The sequence below is a fragment of the Bos grunniens genome, chromosome 8, assembly GCF_055505025.1.
Source record: "Bos grunniens cultivar Pamir isolate PY7600 chromosome 8, Bosgru_T2T1.0, whole genome shotgun sequence".
NCBI lineage: Eukaryota > Metazoa > Chordata > Mammalia > Artiodactyla > Bovidae > Bos > Bos grunniens.
This window is the reverse complement of record NC_141172.1, coordinates 69,822,796-69,846,935: the sequence shown is the minus strand read 5'-3', so window position 1 is coordinate 69,846,935 and position 24,140 is coordinate 69,822,796. Positions and strand designations below refer to the sequence as shown.

The 24,140-nt window shown below is 50.8% G+C and overlaps 1 protein-coding gene across 1 annotated transcript in view; it reads left to right on the top strand.

Moving 5' to 3' along the window:
- The first annotated feature begins 5,616 nt into the window (after positions 1 to 5,616).
- LOC147367371 (liprin-alpha-1-like) overlaps positions 5,617 to 24,140 on the top strand; it is a 35,633-nt gene continuing 17,109 nt past the window's right edge. The window contains exons 1-4 of the mRNA XM_086416288.1: positions 5,617 to 5,853; positions 22,184 to 22,285; positions 22,757 to 22,921; positions 24,014 to 24,115. Of these exons, the coding sequence (XP_086272414.1) occupies positions 22,259 to 22,285; positions 22,757 to 22,921; positions 24,014 to 24,115 (294 nt within the window). The 5' untranslated portion in view covers positions 5,617 to 5,853; positions 22,184 to 22,258. The remainder of the gene's footprint in view (positions 5,854 to 22,183; positions 22,286 to 22,756; positions 22,922 to 24,013; positions 24,116 to 24,140) is intronic.

Sequence of the window (24,140 nt, the reverse complement as noted above, 5' to 3'; positions counted from 1 at the left end):
CTCAGTCATGTCCGACTCTTTGTGACCCCATGAATCACAGCATGCCAGACCTCCCTGTCCATCACCAACTCTCCAAGTTCACCCAAACTCATGTCCATTGAGTCCGTGATGCCATCCAGCCATCTCATCCTCTGTCGTCCCCTTCTCCTCTTGCCCCCAATCCCTCCCAGCACCAGAGACTTTTCCAGTGAGTCAACTCTTTGCATGAGGTGGCCACAATATTGGAGTTTCAGCTTCAGCATCAGTCCCTCCAATGAACACCCAGGACTGACCTCCTTTAGGATGGACTGGTTGGATCTCCTTGAAGCCCAAGGGACTCTCAAGAGTCTTCTCCAACACCACAGTTCAAAAGCATCAATTCTTCAGCCCTCAGCTTTCTTCACAGTCCAATTCTCACATCCATACATGACCACTAAAAAAACCATAGCCTTGACTAGGTTTTTCTAGTAGTTATGTATGGATGTAAGAGTCGGACTATAAAAAATGCTGAGCACAGAATTGATGCTTTTGAACTGTGGTGTTGGAGAAGGCTCTTGAAAGTCCCTTGAATTGCAAGAGATCCAATCAGTCCATCCTAAAGGAAATCAGTCCTGGGTGTTCATTGGAAGGACTGATGTTGAAACTGAAACTCCAATATTTTGGCTATGTGATGTGAAGAGCTGACTCATTTGAAAAGATCCTGATGCTGGGAAAGATTGAAGGCAGGAGAATGGGACGACAGAGGATGAGATGGTTAGATGGCATCACCAACTCAATGGACATGAGTTTGGGTAAACTCCAGGAGTTAGTGATGGACAGGGAGGTCTGGTGTGCTGTGGTTCATGGGGTTGCATAGAGTCAGACATGACTGAGCCACTGAAATGAAGTGAACTGAACTGAATAGATACACAGATGTAGAGGAAGGACTCGTGAACTCAGCTGGAGAAGGAGAGGGTGGGACGAATTGAGAGAGTAGCATTGAAACATAGCCACTACCACATGCAAAATAGCTAGCTAGCGGGAAGTTGCTATGTAATACGAGGAGCCCATCATGGAGCTCTGTGACGACCTAGAGGGTGGGATAGCGGGAAGTGGGAGGCAGGCTCACCAAAGAGTGGATAATATCCTTATGGCTTATTTGTGTTGTTGTATGAGGAAAACCAACCAAACATTGTAAAGCAGTTATTCTTCGATTAAAAATAAATAAATACAATCTGAAAACTATCATTCAACACATCTGTACTGTCATCTAAAGCTATATGGGATCATCTTCTATTCCTAGTTATTTTTCCACTATAAGTGCTTAGAAATGTCATTAAAGGTTTTGAAAATATGATTTTAATAGCCACAAAGTATTGTTTAAGATATCATACATAAATAATGAAATTTCAGTCTCAACATAGAAACATAATACCAAAAAAGGTTTCCATTTTAAACTAAAGCTTGCATTTTAATTCAGCTTAATGATAATTCCTCTGACGATCTAAAATTCTTAGGAAAAGTAAATTATGTGGAGTCCTTCTTGCTTTCATCTGTTATGCCTTATTGTCATTTATTTCTAAGGACTCTTGGACTTTTGACATTTTGCCTTTGACTGTAATTTTTGACTGAGATAAAATCTTAAATTTAGGTGTGAAGAATGTCAAGAAGCAGTCTTGTAAGTGTGAATCACTCAGTCATGCCCAGTTATTTGTGACCCATGGACTGTAGCCCACCAGGTCCTCTGTCCAGAGAATTTCCCAGGCAAGAATATTGGAGTGGGTAGCCATTCCTTTCTTGAGGGGATCTTCCTGGCCTAGGGGTCAAACCCAGGTCTCCTGGATTGCAGGCAGATTCTTTACTATATGAACCACCAGAGAACCCTGACCCTGGTGGACACGGATGTAAAAATCCTCAAAAGAATATTAGCAAACCAAATTGATGAATACATTAAAGAATCATAACACTATGATCAAATGTAAGTCATTCCATGCCTTCAAGCATGATTTAGTATCTGTACATCAATCACTGGGATACACAATATGAGCAAAATTACGAATAAAATCCCATGATCTTCCCAATAATTGCAGAAAAAGCTTTCGACAAAGGGTAACATCAATTTTGATACAATCTCTCAATACAGTGGTTATACATGGAACATGCTAAAGGGTACATAAGACAAGCCCACAGCTAACATCCAGCTCAGTGGCAAAGAGGTGAAAAGTGACAGTGAAGTCCGTCGGTTGTGCCCGACTCTTGGGGACCCCCCCTACCAGGGATTTTCCAGGCAAGAGTACTGGAGTGGGTTGCCATTTTCTTCTCCAGGGGATCTTCCCAGCCCAGGGATCGAACCTGGGTCTCCCACAGTGTAGGCAGACGCTTTACCATCTGAGCCAACAGGGCTTTCCGTAAAAGATTAGGAAAGAACAAGGATGTCCACTCTCACCAGTCTTGTTCAACATAGTAGTGGAAGTGTCCTACCCAGAGGAACTAGGCGAGAAAAGGAAATTAAAGGCATCCCCATCGGAACAGATGAAGTTACACTGTCACTATTCGATTACGACAGGATTTATATGAAACCCTAAAAACTCCACCAGTAACAACTATTAAAACTAATAAACTCAGCAATATAGCAAGATATGAACCATCAGAGAGAGAACAAAACAGTCCCATATACAAATGCATCCAAAAAAAAAAAATACTGAAATAAATTTAACCAAGGGGCAGAAACATCTGTACAGTCATGGGCTCCAAGACATAGAGTCTGGGTTCAAATCCCAGCTCACCTGCTGACCTGCAGAGTGACCCAGGGCAAATTGCACAATGATCTGAGGCTCAACATGTTCAACTGTAAAATGGACACAAACCCAGTATCTCCTCCCAGGGCTGTGAAACTCCAAGGAAATGCTTATTTAGGCCTGGGGGTTGGAGTGTCTCCAGGAGCCTCTCCTTGTATGAAACTCCTCTAGAAGTGGGCTCTCCTGATCCTGTGGGTGAGGGTTAAGGGTAGAGCCTGGGAACCAAACGGGACTGGACAAGGACGAGGACAAAAATATACTAGCTCTGTGTCAATGAGGGAAGCCACCTCCTTTCCAGATCTCAGAGTGGGGCCTGCACCGAGGGCCCGGGGGATGCACAATCAGAAGTGATAACTCCGAACCCCCCACAGCAGGGACGGAGCCTTCCTGGCAAGAACCTTCTCTCTGGTCCAGGCTCCAGTGTGATGTGGTGCTACTCCCTGAGTTCTCCATGTCTCCACCAGGCAAAAAGCTCTCAGGAGCTGAAGGTCTATTAAACCACAGGTGCCTGAGTGTCAGAATGACACAAGGACTAACAACATTGAAAATTAGCTATATAAAAAAAAATGACAGAAGTACAGATGAGGCAGGGGATGAGAAGCAGAAGGATTGACTACCTCTCAAGCTGTTAGCAGAAATATCTCCACACTATCTCAGCAGAGCCCACAGGAGGAAAATATAATGGAAAAGCAGGCTATGCGTATATCTCTACACTGCTGGACCCAGAGACCCAAGTCCCAATCCACCAGCATTGTTCTGCGTATCCAGACATGGAGAGGAAGAAACACAGACCTTGCCTTAGGAAGTCTCAGCCAGACTTAATATATTGGGGTTGCTGAGCCTAGTTACATGGTCACTATGGACTCAGACCCTCCTCCATGCTCACATTCTCTGTTCTCACAGAAACATACACGATTCACTACGGAGAACCCTCTGAGGGTACTTGTGTATACTAGAAACTGGCAATGGTCAAATGCAAAGAGAAGACACAGAAATGGAAATATGCCTCTGTGGCGCTCTACAAATTAAAAAAATTCTGAAGTTCTTGATACTTGGCATTTTAAAAAAAGCTTCTTAATATGTAAACCCAGAAAGGACATTTCCAGGAGAAAGGACAAAGGAATCGTCCCTTTGGGACAATTTGGTATCCATATGGAAAAGTAAGTTGGATCCCTACCTCACAAAACACCACCAAACCAATTAGACACACACTAAGAACCAACCTGGCATCTGATCCTATCACTTCATGGCAAACAGATGGGGAAACAGTGTCAGACTGTATTTTGGGGGGCTCCAAAATCACTGCAGATGGTGACTGCAGCCATGAAATAGAAGACGCTTACTCCTTGGAAGAAAAGTTATGACCACCTAGATAGCATATCGGAGAAGGCAATGGCACCCCACTCCAGTACTCTTGCCTGGAAAATCCCATGGATGGGGGAGCCTGGTAGGCTGCAGTCCTTGGGGTCGCTAAGAGTTGGACACGACTGAGCGAATTCACTTTCACTTTTTACTTTCATGCATTGGAGAAGGAAATGGCAACCCACTCCAGTGTTCTTGCCTGGAGAATCCCAGGGATGGGGGAGCCTGGTGGGCTGCCGTCTATGGGGTCGCACAGAGTCGGACACGACTGAAGCGACTTAGCAGGAGCAGCAGCAGCAGATATCATATTGAAAAGCAGAGACATTACTTAGCCAACAAAGTCCGTCTAATCAAGGCTATGGTTTTACATTGGTCATGTATGGATGTGAGCATTGGACTGTAAAGAAAGTTGAGCGCCGAAGAATTGATGCTTTGGAACTGTGGTGTTGGAGAAGACTCTTTAGAGTCCCTTGGACTGCAAGGAGATCCAACCAGTCCATTCTAAAGGAGATCAGCCCTGGGTGTTCTTTGGAAGGAATGATGCTAAAGCTGAAACTCCAGTACTTTGGCCAACTCATGCCAAGAGTTGACTCATTAGAAAAGATCCTGATGCTGGGAGGGATTGGGGGCAGGAGGAGAAGGGGATGACAGAGGATGAGATGGCTGGATGGCATCACGGACTCAATGGATGTGAGCTTGAGTGAACTCCGGGAGATGGTGATGGACAGGGAAGCCTGGCGTCCTGTGATTCATGGGGTTGCAAAGAGTCGGACACGACTGGGCGACTGAACTGAACTGAACTGAAGAACCAACAATTGAAAGAAAAACTTTACAAAATTTCGAACAATTTTTGATGAAGGAATATCTTTTCTTTCAGTTGAGGTATTGTTGATTTACAATAATTTGTTTGTTTAAGGTGTACAGCAAAGTGATTCACTGATTTCGCCTCTCAGGTGCTTCCTTGGACAAAACTCATTCCCTTTGGGAGGCCCGTGGACCATGCCCTCGACTCACAACAGCTAAGAATCCTGAATACGCAAAGCAGCATGTGGTGGTGCTTGTGGGGGGTTTTAGACTGAAGAAATTATTCTAACACGACAGAGGAAACAAGGCCAGAGGTTAAGAGAGGATCTCCAAACCTATCTTCCAACAGGAGGACCTGCTCCCTTGAATGTGGGCGCGTGAAACGGCACTTGGGAAGGGAAGAGGTGTGTCATGAATATTGTGCGTGCAGAGGACGAAGTGGTGTGTAGAGAGGATGCGCAGGCACGTCCCAGGACACTGAGCACAAAGACACAGTGACTGGACTCTCAGCCCTGCTTTGGGGGTATCGCACGGTCTCCACCGCTGACACAGGGGGAGCAGCTCACACGTGTCCTGGAGAGTATGGTCACATGACCTGGCCCTGGCCAATCGGTGTGTTCTCTCCCCCCTGGCCACCGTGATTGGCTCAGGACTGGTGCGATGACCAATCGGGGCCCAGGGCCGGGCCTCAGGCGGGAATCAAGGGAAGAGGAGCTGGCCTTCTGCCAGAAGGGGTGGGGCTGGGTGGGGTCAGGCTACAGCAGTGGGAGGGGCGTGAGGTCAGCCTGGGGCAGTTGGTGGCCTTCCTGAGCCCATCAGGGCAGAGCTGCTGGCCTGAGAATGAGGCCACTGCTGAGCCCAGGGGTTGAGAGCGCCGGTTCCTGCTGTGGTCCCGGAGCTCCACCTGAAAGCGGAGGGAAGCCATCTGCCTGTGAGTCCTCTCCTGCTTGTCTGTCAGCTTGTTTGAACCGCGCTGGGTTTTCTGTCCAGCTGGCTAAGTGGAGACCCTGGAAATGCAACTGTGTGGGTTTTGGCTGGTTTCAGGGAAGAAATGCCAGATGACACTTGGAGACTCCAGTTTAATCTGGATTCAGGTCATATCTCTTGAAAGTGAAGTGAAAGTCCCTCATTCGGGTAAGATTCTTGTGACCCCATAGGCTATACAGTTCATGGAATTCTCCAGGCCAGAATACTGGCATGGGTAGCCTTTCCCTTCTCCAGGGGATCTTCCCAGTCCAGGGATTGAACCCAGGTCTCCCACATTGCAGGCAGAGTCTTTACCAGCTGAGCCACAAGAAAAGACAGAATACTGAAGTGGGTAGCCTGTCCCTTCTGCAGTGGATCAGGATTCCCAACCCAGGAATCAGACCGGGGACTCCTGCATGGCAGGAGGAGTCTTTACCAGCTGAGCTATCAGGGAAGCCCAGTATCTCTTAAGGCCAGCTATTCATTGATATCTCTTAAGGCCAGCTATTCATTGTAGGATTACCCTAATTAGTCCTCACAGGATTAAGGCAGCAACCTGCTAAGGTAGCAATCGATGTCTTTTTTCTAGAGGACAAAACTGGGGCTCAAAGAAGGGGGTAACAGGTAACACAGCTACAGCAAGGAAGTGTGTACCTAGACAAAATCCCCAGATCCTGCTGTTAGAACTCAGGAAAGCCATATGGTGTGGCCTGACAGGGGCTAAGGCACCCGGCCCACACTGGATACTGTGGGGACCTGACTTGCTAAGTGCCTTCTGGCAGCTCTGAGACTCACAAAAGCAATTTGCACTGAAGAGAGGAAGGATACCTCCCTTCATCCACCCCACCACACCCTCCAGGTACTCCCACACCCTGCCCCCTTTCTCTGGCTTTGTGAGGGAATAAGAGTCACACTCATGTGACCACATTGGCTGCCCACTGTGCACGAGCTACCAACTGGAGCTGCTACAGGAGAGGCCACGAGCCTTTGCCCCTGAGTACCTCTCTTTCCTTTGCAGTGTGGGGGCCCTCCTCCACACCTGCACACCAGAGGCCTTTTCTGAGACATGTAGGGACCCTCCCTCAGTTTGTAACAGGTTACATCCATCGCTGTCCTTTCAATGCCTCCCTTGAAACTCAGCTCATGAGCTCCTTTGTTTACATCATGGCCCACCTGGCTGCCACAGGAGGGACGGAGCTGACAATGAATCCAAAGCTCAGATCTCACAGCCGGAAATCTGTACAGAAAGGACCTGATTATTCACACTGTAGAGGCTGTAGTAGGTTCCAGGGATCCGTAACCAGGGCTTGGGCCAAAGTGACTCCACAGCTGTTTTAATGCCTGGGGAGGGTTCTGGCTATAGTGGGGGTGTGGTGAATCTCCTGAGGTTCTGAAGGCCCCCTGTGTGCAGGTTCATGGTGCAGAGAGAAGAGAAGGCAGAGTCCTTCCCTGGAGGTGGTCACAGCTTATGGTCAAGCCAGACAGGCAGGCAGGGCACGATAGCACCTGAGCTGCCTTCATGAGTGAATGGTGTGGGGGCAGAGGAAGAGCATCAGGTCTGCTCCCTTATGTGGTGCCCAGGGCAGGTTGTCACCAGACTAAACACTATGGTGATGACCATCACTCCCGTCTGCAAAGGGTTTGCCTTGGTGTGTGTCTACATCTGAGCAGTCAGGCCGTCTCTAAACTACACTGGCCGTGGGCATTGCCTCTCCTTAGAACTTGATATGGTTCATCTCTTCCTTCCTGAACATTCATTGCCAAGAGGGTTTTGGGGCCACAAGGATGTTGGGTTGTTCTCTAGCTTTGTCTCATGAGGAATGCTTTTCCAGTTGTTGGTGTGGTTTGTTTTTCCAGCTCTCTTTCCTGGCTTATTTTGTGAATTTGTTTCTGCCAGAGGAAGAGCTTCGGATCTGCCTTCTGGCTGAGATGTGACACTTACAACAGCAGCACTGACCTGGATATCACGACCATATTTGCCAAAAGGGCTTTGTTTTGCAAAAGACATCTTGAAAGTACCTACACTGTCCTTTCAAATACCCAAAGGCTATTTGAAATGAAATAAAAAACAAGAATTCTCAAGTTTAGTCTTACAATATGTGGGGAGTCAGAAAAATCCCCGGAGAAGGGAAACACTACCCACTCCAGTATTCTGGCCTAGAGAATTCCTTGGAGTGTATAGTCCATGGGGTCGCAAAGAATCAGACAAAATCGGATGACTGAACACCAACAGCCATGAAGTTTCACCATTTGTCAAACAGAGATACCAACAGTATTTGCACGACTGTGTGCATGTTCAGTTGCTCATTCGTGTCCAACTCTTTGCAGCCCTGTGGACTGTAGCATCCAAGATCCTCTATCCATGGAATTTTTCAGGCAAGAATACTGAAATGGGTTGCCATTTCCTCCTCCAGGGGATCTTCCCCACCCAGGGATTGAATCCAGGTCTCCTGCGTTTCCTGCATTGGCTGGCGGGTTCTTTTCTGCTGAACCACCTGGGAAACAAGTCAGTACATCACTGGGTTATCCTAAAGTACTTAACTTAGAGTCTGGCACTCGGGTCATTCTCACTGGTGATGTGAATATTCAGTCATATCATTATTGCTCATATGATAATGGAATGGCCATGCTCACAAAGGAGAAAGAATAGCCTTTCCAAGTCCAATTAAATCCTTCACCACACATACCTTCTTTAAAACTTCTGACTTTGAAATAAACATCAAGCATAAAGACATTGGTTATGGCCACCAGGAAAGATCGCGTTGTACTAATCAGTGACGAGGCTTCTTCCAGTTCCAACATGCATGCGTTGTTTCCCCAGCACAACCCAACACTTCTGTGACAGCAGCTGGGGGTCCTGCAACTTAACTCAGTGTGGACTCTGCCTATCTGGGGGTAGTTCCATACCCCACAGGTTAAAGGCTCAGCCCTACAAGACCTTCCCCCGACTCCCACCATCATTTGCAAGCCCAGAATGTCACCTGCCCTCTGACCCACCGGCTACCCGTTCAGAGGTTCTAATGACTTTGGGTTCTATTAATTTGTCGAGTGGTCACGGAACTCAGAGAAACATGTTGCCTAGTAGATCACAGCCTTATTGCAAAAGGTAATAAACTCAGAAACAGCAGATGGAGGGGTATCCCTCCATATATATCCCTCCACACATACACAGGACAAGGTGTGTGTGTGGGAGGCATGGAACTTCACACTCTCTGAGCCTCACTTTCCCCAAATTTGCATGTGTTCATCAACCCAGAAGCTGCCCAGACTCTGTTTGGGGGTTTTTATGGAGGAGTCATCACACAAGCACAATTGATTAAATCACTGGCTGTTGGTGATTGCTTCAAGCAGAAGCCCTTCTGGCTTTCCCAGACATGGTGGGCGGGGGCAGGGGAGGGACTGAAAGTTCCAATCCTCTAACCATGTGCTTAGTTACCCTGGCAAGCAGCACCCCTCTTTGGAAAGCAGGCCCTCTTCGAAAAGTCACCTCATTCACCTAACAAGAGACACCTTGTCTGCTCTCCCCACTTAGGTAATTCCCAGAGTTTTAGGAGCTCTGTGCCAGGACCGGGGGACAAAGGCCAAAAATGTATTTCTTATTATTAATACAAATCACAAGATCACAGTGACCCCAAATTTCAGTGATGATTTGGTTCTGTAGCCTTAAAAGTTTTTCAGCGGTTGATTGGACCTTTTTTAAAAAAAACTTTGGGGCCACATCTCAAGGCATGCGGTGATCTTAGTTCCCCAGCCAGGGATTGTACCCACACTCCCTGCATTGGAAGGCAGAGTGTTAACCGCTGGACCACCAAGGAAGTCCCTGATTGGGCCCTTTTTAGGTGAAACTGTTATCGTGGCATAAACTAAATGGTTCAAGATTTCGAAAAGCTGGAGCTGAGCATGAGCCATCTTCCTGTGGTGTCTTCAGATCATTACCGATTTTTCCATGGCCCCTGCAATCCTGAGCTTTCCCATGAGATGAGTCAGGCCCCAGGAAGCCTGTTGCCTGCCCCTGCTCGAGACCAGAGTCTCTTCAGGGGCCGGCTGGGCACAGGCAGCGTGCGTGGTGTGTGCGGGTCCACACCAGCCCGATTAGTGGAGAGATGTCCGCGATGACTCATTCCCGGGTGTGCTCTGATTCCAAGAAGTGAGAGAGTTTGGGGAACAAGATAGCCTCGGAGAGAGCCCAGCCACACGACCTTGCCCACTGTGAGACAAACTTGGGGCTTATGAGTGCTTCCCCAGGGAGAAAGAAATCCACGGATTCCACTGGATCCTCAAACAATGACCCCCAAAAGATGAAGAGTCTTAAAGTGGGATTTCTCAGCCTTGGTGTTGTTGGCGTTTAAGATCTTGCAGCATTCATAAATGCAACTGAAAATGTCCCCAGATGTCACCAGTGTCCCCTGGGCCCAAACATGAGGGCCAGCTGGACAGGCTGGACCAGGAGCAGGGATGAATGAAATGAAAGTTGCTCGGTCGTGTCTAACTCTTGGAGACCCCATGGGCTACACACAGTCAATGGAATTCTCCAGGCCAGAATACTGGAGTGGGTAGTCTTTCCCTTCACCAGGGGATCTTCCCAACGCAGGGATCGAACCCAGGTCTCCTGCATTGCAGGCAGATTCTTTACCCGCTAGCCCCAAGGGAGGCCCTAGGGAAGCCCAGGAGCAGGGGTAGGGGGATGCAAAAGGACAGTGAAGCAGGAGGAATGGGGGCAGATAAGCAAGTCTGCCCTCCTGAAATGTCTGCTGGCCCGGTCGTCTGCAGTTCTGACTGGGCAGGGTGTGGAGGTCACAGAGGCTCAGAGGTGTGTGACCCCCTTTGCTCCCCCTGGGCCAGCAGGTGTGTGAGGCTGAGCCGCTCCGAGGCAACATGGGCTTCGAGCCCCACACAGATGGGGCCTCTGTGTGCAGCGTGAGCCTTTCTCCCGAGTCAGGAGGTTAATTGTTGAAAAGACATCCCATGATGACCAGGGGAAGACTGGCCTGGATGAGGTAGTGGTCAATTGGTGGATCTTAGGGACACAGAACATTGAGTGTCCCAGGTGGGGCTTCTGATACCGATGACCACAAACTGGGGTGGCAGGAAGGCTTAAAACGATACTATTGATTCTCTCCCAGTTCTGGGGGCCAGAAGTCTAAAGTCAAGGGTCAGCAGGACTGGGCCCCCTGACCTGGGCTCTGGAGCAGCATCGCTCCCAACTCTTCCAGTTTCTGGGGCTCCAGGTGTTCCTGGGTTTGTGGCCACATCCCCCCAGCCTCTGCTTTCTCCTCACACGGCCTCCTTCTCTCTGTGTGTCTCTCCTCTTCTTATAAAGACACCCATCATCCTGCATAAGGCCCACCTAATCCACTGTAACTTTATCTAAGTTGATTTCATCAGCAAAGACCCCATTTCCAAAAAAAGGCCCCCTGGCAAATATGGGGAGTTGGGATGTGGGTGTCTCTTTTGGAGGGCATCATTCACCCCGCCACAAAGCTGAGCCTTTACACACGAGCAGTTATCCCAGGAATGGGGGGAGCTCACACGGGACCCCTCGAGTACAGCCATGGGTGGGGGAGGCACAGTGTGTGGTTGGAGGGATGAGAAGGGCAGGTGGTCTGGCGGGGACCAAGCCTCGGCCTGGCTGCCTCGGTGTAGGGTTCCGGGGTGTGCACGGAAGCCCCAGAAGTCATCAAGATGCAGGTTCTGACTTTTAGCAGGTCTAGGAGTGCCCCACAGTGCGCTTCTCACCTGCTCCCAGGGTGTATAAACTGATGACCCTGGTCCATGCTTAGAGGTGCGAGGAGCGTGCAGGCCTGTTTCCCAGGAGCTGTCAGAAACTTCCCAAGGAGGCCCCCCTGTACAGTGTCCACGCAAGTCCCCGATCCCCTGTCCAGTGCCCCAGAGGTACCCCAGACAGAGACCTGTACACAACACTGGGTGGCCGGGCCAGGAACCCAGTGGAGGGGGAAGTGGTGAGTCTGGAACAAACGTGCTCATAACTTTGCGTATAGGACAGATGGAGGCTGAGCCTGGCCGACTGGCTGTGACCACGGGTGATCCACTTGCCCCCCACCCTCCGCCAGGCACCATGGGCCCAGAGGAACTCAGCTTAAAAATTGCTTCCCCAGCCACCCACAAGAGGGGCCCTCATTGTCAAATTAGGATCTGACACCTTGATCCAGAAGACGGCCCCCGAAGTCAGTTTCACACATGAAGGTCCAGGAGAGGTGTCATGTCAGAGACCCCTTGGACAGCAGACAGGATGGAAATGGTGGGGAAAGGTCCTGGAGGCAGGCGGCCCAGGCCTGCCTTCTGCAGAAGCGCCTCTTCCGCCCAGCCCTCACTGCTCTGTCCCTCCGATGGCGGTGGGGTTAGCAGCCAGGGTTCCCAGGAAACGGACAAGAGCAGCTTGTGGCCAACATGTTTCCTTGTAACTGAAACCCATCAGCATTTTTCAAGCGCAAACTCAAAGCCAGAGCATTATTTATGTTCACTGGTAATTGCCGAAAAGGCCACACAGGAAACTCCCGGCTGTGTACTGGGGGTGACCAAGGCCCACACCTCCCTGATGTTGAACTTGACTCTGGATTTGGCAGAATTGTTAAGGCTGCAGACATGTGACCCTACAAGGTCAGTTTGCTTTCAAGCTGCCGTTCAGGGCTCGCCACCGCACCCCAGGGCTGGCAGGCTGTAGTTTCTCCTCATTCCTCCCCGGAGCTGGTGTGGGCCGTGGCGGTATCTGTTTCCCGTCTTCGTGGATATTGTTTTTTAAAAGCAAGCGAGCAACTGCCTGCTGGAGGATGGGAGCCGCCTCCACACCAGACTCCAGGATGGCTGGTCAGGCGGTGAGGGGACCTGAGCTCCCAGGGAGACTCAGACCCCGCACGGCCCCTCTGAGGCCACGTGTGTGTGTCCAGACCCAGCCTGGCCACTTCCTGGGGGCTGAGCAGCCTCAGGCAAGTGGCTTCCCCACTTGAGACCTTGGTTTTTCCATCTTAGAATGGAGGGGCGTTCATCTGCTGGGGCATGGGGAGGGTTGCCATGGACATGGGACAGGGGAGAGGGGGATGTTTCTTGCAGTTTCCAGCTGAGGCCTTGTGGGCATGAGCTGGTGTCCGAGCCAGTTCCTTGACATGGCTGTGTGGTGATGAGCATGGAGTTGGGGGGCAGGAGTCCCTCCTCATAGCCTGGACATTGGGGTGGGGGTTCTCAACTTGGAGGCACCTCAAGTCTAATTTCAACAACTCCATATGTAAGGATAATGCAGCAACAGATGTTCTCGGGGACTTGTCAGCCTGGATGCAAAGCCCCATCCCCACCCCACCTTCTGTGGGCATCCTGACCTGGCTTGTGGTACAGGGATCAGATCCCTTTACTGAGGGAAGGAACTGAGGCTCTGAGAGGTGAGGCAAGGAGATCAAGGCCACTGGGCCCGAAGGGTAGAGCCAGCACTTGAACCTGGGTGCTGGGTCCTCATGTCAAGTCCTCATGTCAAGTCCTCAGGTCCTCTTCGCCCTGAACCATGAGAACTGGAATATAGAAAGGGCTGAGCACCAAATAATTGATGCTTTTGAACTTTGGAGTTGGAGAAGACTCTTGAGAGTCCCTTGGACTGCAAGGACATCAAACCAGTCAATCCTAAAGAAAATCAACCCTGAATATTCATTGGAAGGACTGATGCTGAACCTGAAGCTCCAATACTTTGGCCAACTGGTGTGAAGAGCTGTAAGACCCTGATGCTGGGAAAGATTGAGGGCAGGAGGAAAAGGGGGTGTCAGAGGATGAGATGGTTGGATGGCATCACTGAGTCCATGGACATGAGTTTGAGTGAGCTCTGGGAGGTGGTGAAGTACAGGGAAGCCTGGTGTGTTGCAGTCCATGGGGTCTCCAAGAGTTGGATGTGACTTAGTGACTGAACAACAATAAAATGTGGTCTTCAGCCCCCATCTCACTCCTACCCCCAGGCTTAATGCCTATGCCATGAGCCTCTCCTACAGTGAGGTTTCAGGGGCCATTGTCTAGTCCCAAAGCTATTCATATCTCTATTCATAATTCCACCATTACACATTCATTTCTTTGGCCATAACATTTTTAAATCTCTTGAGTCTTAAGTGCTGAGGCTTTTATACACCCCACCTGGCTTCCTTTGGGCCTCTCTTGGTTTTGTGGAAGTGTACTTGTTATAAACTGAGGAAGGAAATGGCAAAGTTATAAAGTGAATTCTGGACATGTTATAAGAGTCTTGTCTTCAAAGTTCCCAAGGACGGCTCTTCCCGGGCCTGAGACTCGGCACCCCTAATTCCCTGATGGCAGTGACGGGGCCCTCTGGGGTGGGCGGCAGCTGTGGGGTCAGGGTGGGCTGGGGAGGTGTGCTGCCCAGGAGCCCTCTTTGGGCAGCTAGGGACCCCAGGCTCGGCCTCACTGAGGCCAACCTTCCAACAACCTAGGTGGCTGCCCTTCAGCAGAGACGGGTGACCGTGACGCACAACACGCCGGCTCAGGCAATCGTGGGGACGAAGAGGGAACCTTGGCATCCTAGACCACCAGGAATCCCCCACGGGGACGTTTTTGCTTGCCCTGTGATTGCCTTCTTCCTTCTAAAAGGAAAGTGCCGGGAACGACTGTGGTGAGGTCGCTGTTCCAGTGAGTTGAGCCAGGAGCAGAGGGTTAACCCTGTCCAGACTGCGCTGGGTGAGCCTCCCCCCTCCCCTCCCCCACCTCGGACAGCACAGTCCTGGTCACTCTTCTGGGCCTTCTTGGCTCTTTAGGAACTTTAAGGTGTGGTGTTTGTTATTTCTTGTCTTGGTCCAGCATTTGGTGGCGGTCCATTGCAAGGGCCTGACCCTGTCCCCTCCCCGAGCCCCTTGGCCCTCCTCATGCCCACGCCAAGGCTCGAGGCCCCTGCGGTTCTGTGGCCTCCAGACTCCCCACCAGAGGGGCCAGTCCGTACAGAAGCCACAGGTCTGGGGCTTCCAGCTGGGAGAGGGGACCAGCATCTTATTGTTTCTTCCTGCCGGGAGCAGACTGCTGTCAGGCTAGGCACCAGGGTTTAAAACATCCTATATGTGTAAGAACGAGGACATCCCATGTGTCCACTGAGTCCCACGACCCTGTCCCGATCCTGCCAGATGTTTTTCTGGGAGGGACCCTGTCGCTGACGTAAACAGCTGAGCGTGTTTTCCCAGGGATGTGGCCTGGGCACTGCTTCGTGGCTAGTGTCGAGAGAAATCTCCATGGACTCGGAGGAATATATTTTGGGTCTTTGCATGTGGCTGAACAGAGCACACAGAAAGAAACGGGAGCTGTAACAGGAAAGACCGGGTTGGCCGTGTGGGGCCATCCACGGTCACTCCCAGGGCCCCATGTGGTCATCCCCGCGCCAGGAGCCCCCAGGCTAGAGGCATTGCTGCTTCTTGTCTCGGTGCCACAGGGCTTCCTATGGTAGGGGAAGCGGCTTCCAGCTTCTTTGCAAAGAGAGTCTGTGCAGTGGTAGTCTTAGCGGCCTCAAGGTCATGGAGAGGTGGCATAGCCCCAGCCACGGGGTGGGCGGGGTTGCTGAGAGCACCAAGATCTCCCCCCAACTGTGAAGCAAGTCACGAATGGCAAAGATTTGCAGAGGAGCAATAGGTGGTCTCTGAGAGGCTGAGTCACTCGCCAGAGACAACACAGCAGCAGACCGGGACTCCGACCCAGGTCGTTTAAACCACGGCTCCCTCCTGTGCCCATCTGACCTGCCCCTTGAGGGCAGCAGGAAGATCTGGGCTCCCCTGGCCTGAGTGGCCATGCCTGCCTCCCTTCGTCCGTGCTGGGATGTGTCCATTCCCAAACCATGCGCTGTGTCCCCCGGCCCCAGGCCGTCATGTCAGGCTCCAGGCTCCCTGCAGGTGAGCCCCACACCCCCAGCACAGCTTGGAGCCCTGCTCATTTGGTCCCTGTGCCTGAGTGTCCTGATCCTAACTATCTTCTTGAGGCAGCCTTAGGACTGAAGTCCTGGAGCCCTGCTTCTTTGAAGCTCCCTGCACCAAGCCCAGTGAGGCTCTGCCCGGGGGCTTCATGACCAGTATGGTGGGCTGAGTGGTGGCCCCGAAACCATCCATCCTTCCGTAGCCCGCAAAGGTGACCTTATTCCCATGAAAAGTCTCGGCAGGAAGTAAGTTACTGATCACTGCACCAGATCACCTGGGACGCATGAGGACCCTAAATCCAATGACGGATATGCTTGGAAGAGAAGAGGGAATGATTTGAAGCACAGAGCCACCCAGGGGTGGATGCAGGTGGATGCAGAGGTCGGGGTGATGTGGCCACAAGCCCAGGGAGGCCTGGGGTCCCCCAAGAGCTGGACCAGGCCGGAGGGACCCTCCCCTGGAGCCTCTGGAGGGAGCTGAGCCCTGCCCACACCTTGATCACAGGTTTCTGACTCCAGACCTGGGGGCGAATGAGTTTGTGTTAAAGCTGTCCAGTCTGTGGCCAGTGGCTGCAGCCACCCCTGGATACTGAGAGTGAACTTGCCGGCTCCAAGGTGAGAACAGTGGCAGGACCGGCCCCCCGCCCCACACACAGAGACACACAACCTTGTCATGAGGTTAAATGCGTTAATACGCACAGATGCCTGAATCAAGGACTGACACTTGGATCTTAGCCCCTTCACCTCTTCCTCCTCGTCATCATCACTGTCATTGTTAGAGGCCCTCATCCACTCGTTCAGTGGACACACGGTGCTCGTGCACGGCCCCAGTGTGTGCAGCGAGGCCAACAAGCTGGGAGGCTCTGCACAGGACTCACCCTGCCTGCTGGGGCCACATGGACAAGGCCTGTGCAGTGACACCGATGCCCCAGGAGAGGCTGAATCCTCTGGTCATGGGAGTCACGGGGGCCTCAGCATCAGAGGTGGAGGGGTGAGCCAGGTTCATCCACGGGGGTGCAGCCCTTCACTCAAAGTGGGGGAAGAACGCCATGTGTCACCCGGTGTCCGGGAGGCTCCCCTTGCCCTGGTGGGCTGTGGGCACAGCCTTGGATGACCAGGAGTCTGCACCTCAGTAGGGGCCGAGGCTGGCACTGAGTGAATCTTCAGTGAGGTTTTTTCCTTAAAAACCATCCTAAGTGACTTCAGCTCCATTGCTTTTTGCCAGAAACCTACAATGATCCCAAGAACTTTGTACACTCCAAGAGTGGTGACTGGATGTGGAGCCCAGCACAGACCCAAGTCAGTCCTGCCCTGAGTCCCACGGGCCAGCCACACCATCCCCCTTCCATGGCCTGGCTTTATTCTGCCAGGACCTTCAGAATGGTGGAAAGGCAAGTGTGGCCTCAAGCTGGGGGTACCCAGCATGGGCTCCTAGCCCCTGGGAGTTCCCTTGGGACATCTGGTGGACCATAGTCCCCACTGCCGTCGGGCAGCTCTGTCTCGGGGAATGTTGTGTTTCTTTGCCTTTTTTTGTGATGCAGCACCCCAGTTACTCTCGGGGCAATTGGGAAGTCTGCTGGTGTTACATGCTCCTGCCTTAGATGGGGAACATTATTGCTGCATTGACACTGCTCACTCCATACTGGGAATCTGTTAAACACAAATGGCAAGCGGAACAGAGAAAAAGAGAAAAAGAAAAATGGAGAGTTGCTTGGTTGCTTCAGGTCTCACCTGTGATTAAGAGTGTGTACAGCCTGCACATGAACCCGAGTTCCCATACCTGCCAGCTATAAGGTGCCAGGCCCTGATTTTAGAGCCCTAGCTTCACTAAGGAGTCACTGACAGATACAGTTTTTGTGTATTTCAGGTCTACATTGTGATGACTTGATGCCCATAGAATCATGGAATGATTGCCCAACATACGCATCGCCTCACACAGTTAACTCTGTGTGTGTGTATCTTTAATGTTCTTATAATCCATGGAGAAGGCAATGGCACCCCAATCCAGTACTCTTGCCTGAAGAATCCCATGGATGGAGGAGCCTGGTGGGCTACAGTCCCTGGGGTCTCTAAGAGTCGGACACGACTGAGTGACTTCACTTTCACTTTTCACTTTCATGCATTGGAGAAGGAAATGGCAACCCACTCCAGTATCCTTGCCTGGAGAATCTCAGGGACGGGGGAGCCTGCTGGGCTGCTGTCGACACAACTGAAGCAACTTGCAGCAGCAGCAGCAGCAGCAGATGGAGCTGGATGCCATGATCTTCATTTTTTGAATGTTGTGTTTTATGCCAGCTTTTTCACTCTCCTCTTTCACTTTCATTAAGAGGCTCTTTAGTTTCAGCCCCTGGAGGCATTTCTTATTCCCCTTTCTGTCTTTTCTCTACCATGAGGGGCCCCATTTATAGTTTTTAACAATGTAGTTTAACAACAGGCTCCTTCAATATATTCTATACTTTTTTCCTTCTTATATATATTTTTTTAACCTATCTATCCTTCAGTTCACTGATCCTCTCTGCAGCTACGTCCAATTTGATGTTAAGCCCAGAGACTGAGTTCTTAAATTCAGTCACTGTTATTTGAAAGTTCTAGAATCGGTTTTGATTCTCAGACGTTTTTCCTTTTGTCAAGTATATTTTTGAACTGGTGAAGTTTGCATCTGATACCTCTAGCATACCTCTGATGTGCTGATATACATCTGATACCTCTGGATCTGTTTCAGTTCTTTTTCTCTTTCCTGTTTGTTGTTACACCCTTTTTGCTTTTTTTGGTTGCATGTTGGACATTATCTATGGAAAACCCTAGAGTTTCTGGTGATGCTGTCTTCTCCAGAGGTTCCTCTGAGGCAGACCTCTAGTGGGGACAGAGCTGTCTGTTCACTCAGGGCCTGAGTGACTTGAGGCTGGGGTGTCCTTGTAAGCTGAGTCTCAGCAGCCTTCACCCACCTTCCCCCTGACCGCGGGGAGGAGCCCTCCAGCGTGTCCATCTGGAAGCCTGGGGTGCCTCCCGTGGCCTCCCCCGCCCCCTTCTCGCCCAGTCCTGAAGCCCACCATCTGTCTCCCGAGCACCATGAGGTGATTGATACTCAGCGCTCAGCCGGTTTGGGCAGAGTGTTGGGTATGTTTTCTGTGCCTCCCTTTTCTTGGGGAGCTTAGTCTCTAACATCCGGACTGACTTGTCAGGCCTGAGCTCGAATTTTTGTCTTCCCAGCCCAAGGAACCATCCAGAGCTGTGTTAGCCAGTACCCTCTGCTTGACTTTTTCCCTGCCTTTTCTTCCCAGAGTCAGCTTTGTTCAGATGCCCCGAGGGAAGGAGTGGCCCTCTCAGTGTCCAGCTCCCTCACTGGGCTTTTTTGAAATCTTGGATTGTGGCTGCCTAAGGACCTCTTTTTAAAATGTATTTAGCTTCTATAGCTCTTGGTAGGCTGACCCACAAGCTGCCTGCGTCTGTAACTGCAAGTGGGGAAGCCCTAGGTGTCTTCTCTCATCTGAAGCCACATGTAAAATTCACAGTAATTATATTGATCATCTTTGATACCGGGGAAAACAAGAACCAGAGATCCTCCCTTAGTACCCACAGTTGTGTTTCTGATCAGAATCCCCAGCGTCCCCGGGCTGTGTCAGCGCCACTTGAACTTGGAAAGAAGGTGAAGCAAGCGGCCCATGCGGCCTGGGGACAGAGGAGCCGGTCTGCCCTCCTCCCCTGCCCCTGACGGCCCAGGGCAGGCCTTGCGATGACGGGCTGCTGGTAGTCGAGGAGAAGGCTGAAGAGCCAGGGGTTGTGTGAACTGTATTCTGTGACGTGGTCACGTGTGTGTTTTCTTTTTCAGTTTGAAAAAATGACTGCTTTTAGTCTTCCCTCCAGTTTGACTTTAAGGTTGAAAATGAAGATTTTATTCTTAAAGTTGAGCACAGTGATTTTACAGTCTTTTTGAAAGCAACAGTTGAGGTTTTAAAAAGACATCTCAGAGAACTCCAGCAGATAAAGCGAAACAAAAAGAGAATGTGTTCAGGGTGAACTGCGGGCGGGACCCCAAACTGTACTCTGTCCCTCCCAGAGTCCGTAATTGCTGAGAGGGGTGGATATAGGGCCCCAAGCACCCTGGGGACGGAGGTCCTCAAGTGACAGCTGAGGTCCCGGCTGAGCCAGGAGCAGTGTGGCCTGTGCCCTGGTGAGTGGAGAGCCGCGAGGCTGGGAGTGGGGCCAGGAGAGGGGGTGGGAGACTCGGGTGCGGAGGGAGGGGCAGCACCTGGCGGGGTCTGGGAGGAGCTGGCTGTCGCGGCTCGAGGCAGGGACACCCCTGAACCTCCACCGTGCAGCGCCCCCAGGGGCAGAGTTGTCTGGCATCCCAGGGTCGAAGTTAAGAGGGTGAGTTCGCAGCAGATTGACGGAACTCCTGTACCCACTGTGGGTTCATTTTAGTGCCTGGAGCGAGGTTGGTCAAGCCCTTGCTGAGCTTGAGTGAGGGAGTCATTCAGGGAGGACCGAGCTCAGGGTGAGAGTGACGGGCAGCTAGCGCGGTGAGTCCTCCTCACCTGAGTGGGTTCCGGGGACACCCTTGAGTTCAGGGGTGCCCTTTCAGTAGCCTCACTGAAGCCTTGTTTGGGGGGTGAAGGAGGCAGAAGCCCACTTAGAAGACGTGCTCATTCCTAGTGGTGGTGCTTTCTGAAGCAGTTTATACTATTTGGTTCGACTGTGAACTAGTATCCTTGCAGGGTTATGTTTGACGGTGGGCCTGAGCTGTGGGCACGGCTTTCCTTCTCCCACACGCCACACTCACCTGACATCTTTTTGGCAGCCCCTCCCCCCTCTCGGCACCCCTGATGGTGGGCTTGAGCCCAGCCCCCCTGTCACCATGGAAGCCCCTTGTGACTGAGTGGGTTCCAGGTTCCGGGCTCCTGGGAGACATGCTGGAGGCAGAGCCTTCGTGCCATTTCTTCTAGAGACAGCAGTGCTGATGGTCATAGTGTGAAAGCGGTGTGTGTGAGAGTGGTGTGTGAGAGCGTTGTGTGCGAGAGTGGTGTGTGAGAGTGGTGTCTGAGAGCGGTGTGTGTGAGAGCAGTGGTCGTAGTGTGAATAGTGGTGGTCGTAGTGTGAGGTCGGTGGTGATAGCTCCGGTGCTGAGCTATCTAACCGTGAAACAGCAGTTGCCCCCGAGTGGGGGACTGCCCCCATCCGCGAGGATGGGTCGCAGAAGGGCCCGCCTATGGGCACTTTTCCAGTGCTGCAACCCCAAGGCGAAGGCCAAGACAAGGAAGACCTCGGCCTCGGCCCAAGTTATGGAAGCGGAGTGGACTGACGTGAGAGCAGCCAGGGGCTGGGCCCGTCGGATTGGCCCTTACCCGGTGAAGCACTGGGGCTGTGTTTCATTTTGTTAGCATGGCTGTGGGCCCTGCCGGGGGTCCCTGCCAGCCAGGGCGTTTTGCCCTTCTGGGCAGGATCGACCCCAGCAGGTTGACCTTGTAGGTGGTTGTGCAGGTGCTGCGTGGAGGATGGCCGGGGCCCCACCACAAGCGAATCGCTGGCTGGAGGAGTCACTGGGGCACGTGGATTGAGCTATAGAGTCAGTCCTTGAAGCAGAAAGGCTAAGCCCCTTATCACCTCCCATCTTACAAAGCACAGAACAGTGTGTCCAGTATTTTAATGATGGCTACCTACTGCTTACATGTATAACATACACCCTCATAGCTTCACATGTCTACTACATGCCTCTTACAAGTGTTGGGCAGTGTTCTAGGTGCTTAATACTCAGTGTGTAGTAGGGGATATGCAGCCCAGGACTTTTTTTACGTGTGCGAGGAAAAATAGAAGAATGAAAGATGCTGTGTGGTTCAGTTTGAGCAAGTTCACCACGTGGACGGCACCGCGTGCACGAAAATTGTGATAAAATACATAAAACATGAATTTAACCTTTTAACCAGTTTGTTGAATGACTGGGTGACTTCAGTGGAGTCAGCCTAACAGATGGCTGTGGGGTGCCATCAGCCTTTTTCCCAGAGGAACACTCCAAAGCCTGGTGGCCTTGTAGATTTTCCCTTTCTTCTGCCCTCTCCCCAGTGGTTCTAGGTCAGTGGTCTGTGTGTCGTTTAAGAACCTCTTTGTCCACTTTGTTGTTAGGTTTATGTTTAGGAAAGTTTCTCAGACTTCCCTGGGTCTTGAGAAGGCAGGCTTGGATTCCGGGTTCTCCCCTGCCGCATGCCTGCCAGGTCAAGGTGGAGGCTAAAGGCCGGTCTGAGTTGTGGTGGTCTGTGTGGTCTTGGGGTCAGCGGACCCCTCTTCTCCGGAGGGGCAGGGAGACCCTCTGTGTGGAGCCTGGAGAGACTTGACAGGGTCAGTCTTCAGTCTCGCTCTCTTTTTAATTTGTGTTTGCATTTAGTTACTTACTCATTTAACTGTTTTCTAGGAGTTGGCATCCCCTACGGAAGAACTCAGTGCATGCCGAGAGCAGCTTCTAGCAAGAGAAAAAGAGATAGCCGAAATGAGAGCCGAAAGGAACAACACCAGGGTCAGTAGGGGGATTCTCACGTGTTGACAGTTGCCCCGCGGGGGTCACCACTGGGTTCCGTGTTGCTGTCTTTAAACTCTGGCTTGTTTTCAAGTCATTTTTCACATCTTCCCACTGAGCAGACCGGGGTGGATCCGATCGGGGTTCTCATACTTTGCTTCAAATTTATGATGAGAGCTAATATAATTTTAGTACATTTGAGGAGGGAGTTCTCTTAACTTACATTTTTGTCCATGCTACAGTGTGTGTGAGGTCTTAGTTCCCCGAACAGGGATTAAAACTCAGGACCCCTGCAGAAGTGTGGAGTCTTAAGTACTAGGCCACTGGGGAAGTCCACTCTAACTTTAGACTGAACTGGCAGGATTCTGACTTGCCTTAGCATGGTTTTGGTGTTAGCGTGAGGCTGAGAGGAGTTATCGGCCCTGAATTCAAGTATGAGGTTGAAGGTGCTCCTTTGGCCCTGCCCTGCAGCTGCTGCTAGAACACCTGGAATGCCTGGTTTCCCAATATGTGCCATCGCTCCGGATGACGATGGGCAAGCAGCAGGCGCGGTCCCCAGCCGGCATGAAGAGCGAGGTGGAAGTGCTCAAGGCACTGAAATCACTGTTTGAGCACCACAAGGCCCTGGACGAGAAGGTACCAGCCACCCGGCCGTCCTGGATTTGTACACTTGCTGCCTTGTTAGGTGGATGATGCATGTATTTATGTAACTAGTTGACTTTTGAGCTTCTTGAATTCTTGTAAATACATTTTTTCTGTAAGAAGTCAGAATTTTATATGGTTAAAAAGTGTTGCCTGTGTACATGCTCAGTCATGTCCAAGTCTTTGCGACCCTGTGGACTGTAGCCCACCACGCTCCTCTCTCCCTGGGACTTCCCAGGCAAGAATACTGGAGTGGGTGGCCATCTTCTACTCCAGGGGATCTTCCCGACCCAAGGATCGAACCTGCCCTCTTGCATTGGCAGGCGGATTCTTTACCACTGATCCACCTGGGAAGCCCCAGGTAAAAAGTATTAGTTGGCATAAATGTCTCAAGATTTATTATATTCTGTATATCAATTTGCAATTAAAAACTAGGTAATAGAATTAGTTTAGGAACATGTTTTTTCCTCTCTAACTTAGAATTTAAAGCTGTTAATAAGCAGATCTTCTTGACATTAAGGTCAATGAGATGCATTAAATGTCTTCCGTTACAGCAGCCGTGTGTTGGGGTGAGTGTACACTAAGAAGTGCACTAAAGTATATACACACTTCAACACACAGTGACTCGGCCCCTTTTATTTCAGTTGAGAGTGATTACGAGGCGCACTTGAAAGGTGTAGTTTGTTAGAAGAAGAATTAGGTGCCACACACAAAGAGAGGAGTTTGATCAGTCATCGTGTAATTTCAGTGAAGGGTTTGTCATTTGTATCCTTTCATTTAAAAAAGTATGAAGGCTGTAGTGGACGTCAGATGTTATTTATCTTTCTGATTGAGGACCCTCCCACTTGGGTTATTTTAATGACTAGTAAACTAGACTTGTGGCTCAGAGCTGCAGGATCTCTTAAGTACCCCTTTGTCCAGTAGAAGACAAATTCTGACTCTGATCACCTGGTTCTCTTTGGGATGGATAGCATCACCATGTATTTTCTTTTTATGCTGTATTTTCAGTTTTGAGTTGAGTTTTTCCAAATGGAGTTTTGCTGTCTTTACTAATTTCTTTATTCTGATTCAAACTTTTGGTTTTAGCTGATGATTCTTAAAGAGAAGAAAAACCCGGAAAAGATACTGATGGATGGGGTGCTTGATGTAAATCCCAAGCAAGAAAACATGCCAAGTGCCAATGGAAAGGCAAGTCCTCGGTCTCACTCTCTGT